The 3,334-nt window shown below is 36.9% G+C and overlaps 1 protein-coding gene across 2 annotated transcripts in view; it reads left to right on the forward strand.

The window, feature by feature from the left end:
- Positions 1-1,113: 1,113 nt before the first annotated feature.
- The window catches only part of LOC132145693 (nuclear receptor subfamily 1 group D member 2-like), a 16,167-nt gene continuing 13,946 nt past the window's right edge, over positions 1,114-3,334 (forward strand). For both annotated transcript variants that reach the window (XM_059556896.1, XM_059556897.1), the window contains exons 1-2: positions 1,114-1,293; positions 2,438-2,656. In XM_059556896.1, coding sequence (XP_059412879.1) covers positions 1,275-1,293; positions 2,438-2,656 — 238 coding nt within the window. In that variant the 5' untranslated portion in view covers positions 1,114-1,274. The remainder of the gene's footprint in view (positions 1,294-2,437; positions 2,657-3,334) is intronic.

The following is a 3,334-nucleotide window of genomic DNA, read 5'->3' on the forward strand; positions in this document are numbered from 1 at the left end:
GCTGACCCTCTAACACACTCTATTTGTTTCCTGCTTGATTTCTTTATCAACAAAGGCCCTATACACAAGCTTTCTCTATTATTTTTATATTCTATCTACCTGTATATATATATATATATATATATACATCCTGGGGCACTAAAGCAGTCTGAAGTCGCTGGGGTATATTTGTAGCAATAGCCAAAAATACTGTACCGGTCAAAATTATCCATTTTATTTTATGGCAAAAATAATTAGGATATTAAGTAAAGATCATGTTCCATGAAGATACTTTGTAATTTTCCTACCATAAATATATTATATATATACTTATATTTAACCGTATATATATATATATATATATATATATATATATATATATATATATATATATATATATATATATATATATATATATATATATATATATATATATATATTTTATTAGTAATATGAATTGATAAGAATTAATTTTGACAACTTTAAAAGCGATTTTCTCAATATTTAGATTTTTTTGCACCCTCAGATTCCAAATTTATCTCGGCCAAACATTGTCATATCCTAACAAAGCATACTTCAATGCAAAGCTTATTTATTAATTTATGCATAAATAAAAAAAAAAAAAAACCTCATGACTGAACCTTATGAAAAAAAAATTAATTAAACCTTGCTATGTGTACTGTGTTAGGCTAACCGAGACTTGCATAACGTACTGTATTGAGTATTAATTATTTTTTAATTGGGTTTTTGTGGATCACCCCAAAAGGCTGTCAAATATAAACCTCTCGGACTCAGGGTGCACTGCAAACAACTCATGTCTTTAAATAGGCTCCTGAGCACGGAAGTGTTTGGGGTCACGGGCTGAGGGGCACAGGAGGAGGCCTCTGCAGGAGCAGTGAAAGTGTGTCAGTGGGTTACAGCTGGAGGCGGAGCGGGTCACGTGATCTGATTCTGCAGGAAACCACGCCCACTCTGCGTTAAACCTGCCTTTCTTCACTTCTCTCCACTACTGTCGACTTACTGAGCTATCACAGAGTCTGTAATACACCTCTCTGGTTTATCCTCTTGTGGCACTGTTTTTATTATAGAGTTCGGACGAGTCTAATTATTTCAACTAACACCGACGTATTATTACTGTTTTTATTGGTCGCTGATTGGTTGAGATGGTCTGGTAGGTTTAGTTAGAAATGTTCCTCAGGTAACGTTAGTGTCCGGTTATACTCGCATCGTTGCTGTAAACGGAGTGAAAACGGCACGAACACACAGGTGACTGCGGCTCTTAGCTGTCGGAGGACATGGATCTCACAAAGGCTGGTAAGATCCGTCTGCTTCACATTATCTGTGAATATGACTGATTGTAAAAGCGCTGATCTCGTCAGTCACCTCTTATTTTAATGAATGACACCGAAACGTGTAGTTGTATCACGTGATGCTGTGAATGTTTACTGCTTTTCGAGCTTTTATTACTTTATTTGCAGCATGAAAACTGTAAGTAGGTTAACAGCGCCAGGCTTGTGTTGTTATGCCATCCAGACTCACATGGACCTCTCAGCCTAGCCATGTGCATTTGTGTTTACGCGTCCTGTGCGTCTGCTCTGATTGGTCGAGAGAAGTCGTGACGTGCCTGTTGCATAATTTGTATGGCGGTACCGGACGCGTCTGCAGCTGCTGGTACACGTGAGGCGGCCAAATCTGACCCACTTTTTGGCTTTTACGCTCCCAACAAGACATGCCTAGTACACGTGTGGGCGGGGCTAAGGACACGTCAATCAACAGCGCAGCGGCACGACGTTCCTCCATTCATTTTTTTTTCTTAGTCATAGTCATTTAAAAATCTAATATTTGGGCTGATTTGAAAAATAATTTATTTTGACATGTATTTTTATTTATTTTTATTTTTTAAATGTTTTCTTTAAGAAGTTCAGACTGTGTTTGCTTTTATTATTAAAGGACAAACATAATTTCGTCACGAAATGTAATTATATATATATATATATATATATATATATATATATTAATAACATTCGAGTCTAGTCTATCGTCCTACACCCTGAAAGAGGTATTATGTAACGTTAATGCTGTTGTGTTATCTAACCATTGAGAGTAGGGCAGCAGAAATCAGGTCAGCTCACAGTACAGACAGAGCACATACACCCTGCTCCACTTTCTGACAATAAGACCAGCTGCTGCTTACAATAACATACGAGGGGAAAGAAAATGTTTGTTATTTCATCAGTAATTATCCACCTCTATGGACTGAATTTACTGTTTATATATTTGTTTTCTATTAATAATGATAAAGACAATTGTCAGCAGATGCATGAAAAAGCTGGAATCAACCTCTAGGCCACATCTCAGTCTCATATGCTTTAGAATTTATATCCGCATATTAGGATCCACGTGATTTGGAAAAATGAGATTTGGAAATGAATGTGTTGCTCCTCTGTGTGTCTTCCAGCAGGTGGAGTAATAGCTTACATTAGCTCCTCGAGCTCGGCCTCCAGTCCCGAGTCGTGCCACAGCGACTCCTCCAACAGCAGCTATCAGTCCTGCTCCCCCCCCCATGCGGGGCAGGCCCAACAGGGCGAGGCTCTCACTGTGGCCCCTCAGTCCCGCCCACCGCGGCCCAGTGGAGGAAAGGCACGTTCGGCCTCCACTGCCAAAAGTGGCATTACAAGTGAGAGACTGATTCGAGTCAGAATATTTGTGTGTGTGTGTGTGTGTTTTACAGTAAAATGTTTATAAGCATAACAAACAAGAAATGAAAATGTAATATTATTAGTAACTGCACTTATTCATGCAAAACAATAGTATTATTTCATATCCCTCTGAAATTAAAAGAACACTGCACAAGTCTATTTACTATCAAAGCATTTGTCAGTAAAAATGCATTTTAAAATGGGGGAAAGTATGTGAACGATTGCATTGCAGGCTGAATTAAGGTGTGCCCCTAAATTTTCTGCTTGTGCTCCTAGAAAAAATTATTAGTCTGGAGCCCTGAGTAATGATGATAAAAATGCTGGATTGAAATCACAGTTCAGTAAATTACATTCTAAAATATATTCAAATTGAAAATAGTTATTTTAAATTTGTACAAAATATAACAGAATTGTACTGCTTCTGCTGTACTTTGGATCTAATAAATGCAGGCTCGGTGAGCTGAAGATAATTCTTAAAAAAAAAAAAAAACATTTTATATAAAATATGTTTTCCCATGCTTACCCTGATGTACATGTATTCACATTCCCTATTGTTTTTTTTAATAGAAATAATGCAGTTTGATTTTTCAGGGAGTTCAAAATGGAACAGACTGCAGATTGGTCAAAATAATAAAAATAATGTGATTACGTTGATA

This window comes from Carassius carassius, chromosome 8 (assembly GCF_963082965.1).
Source record: "Carassius carassius chromosome 8, fCarCar2.1, whole genome shotgun sequence".
NCBI classification, from domain to species: domain Eukaryota; kingdom Metazoa; phylum Chordata; class Actinopteri; order Cypriniformes; family Cyprinidae; genus Carassius; species Carassius carassius.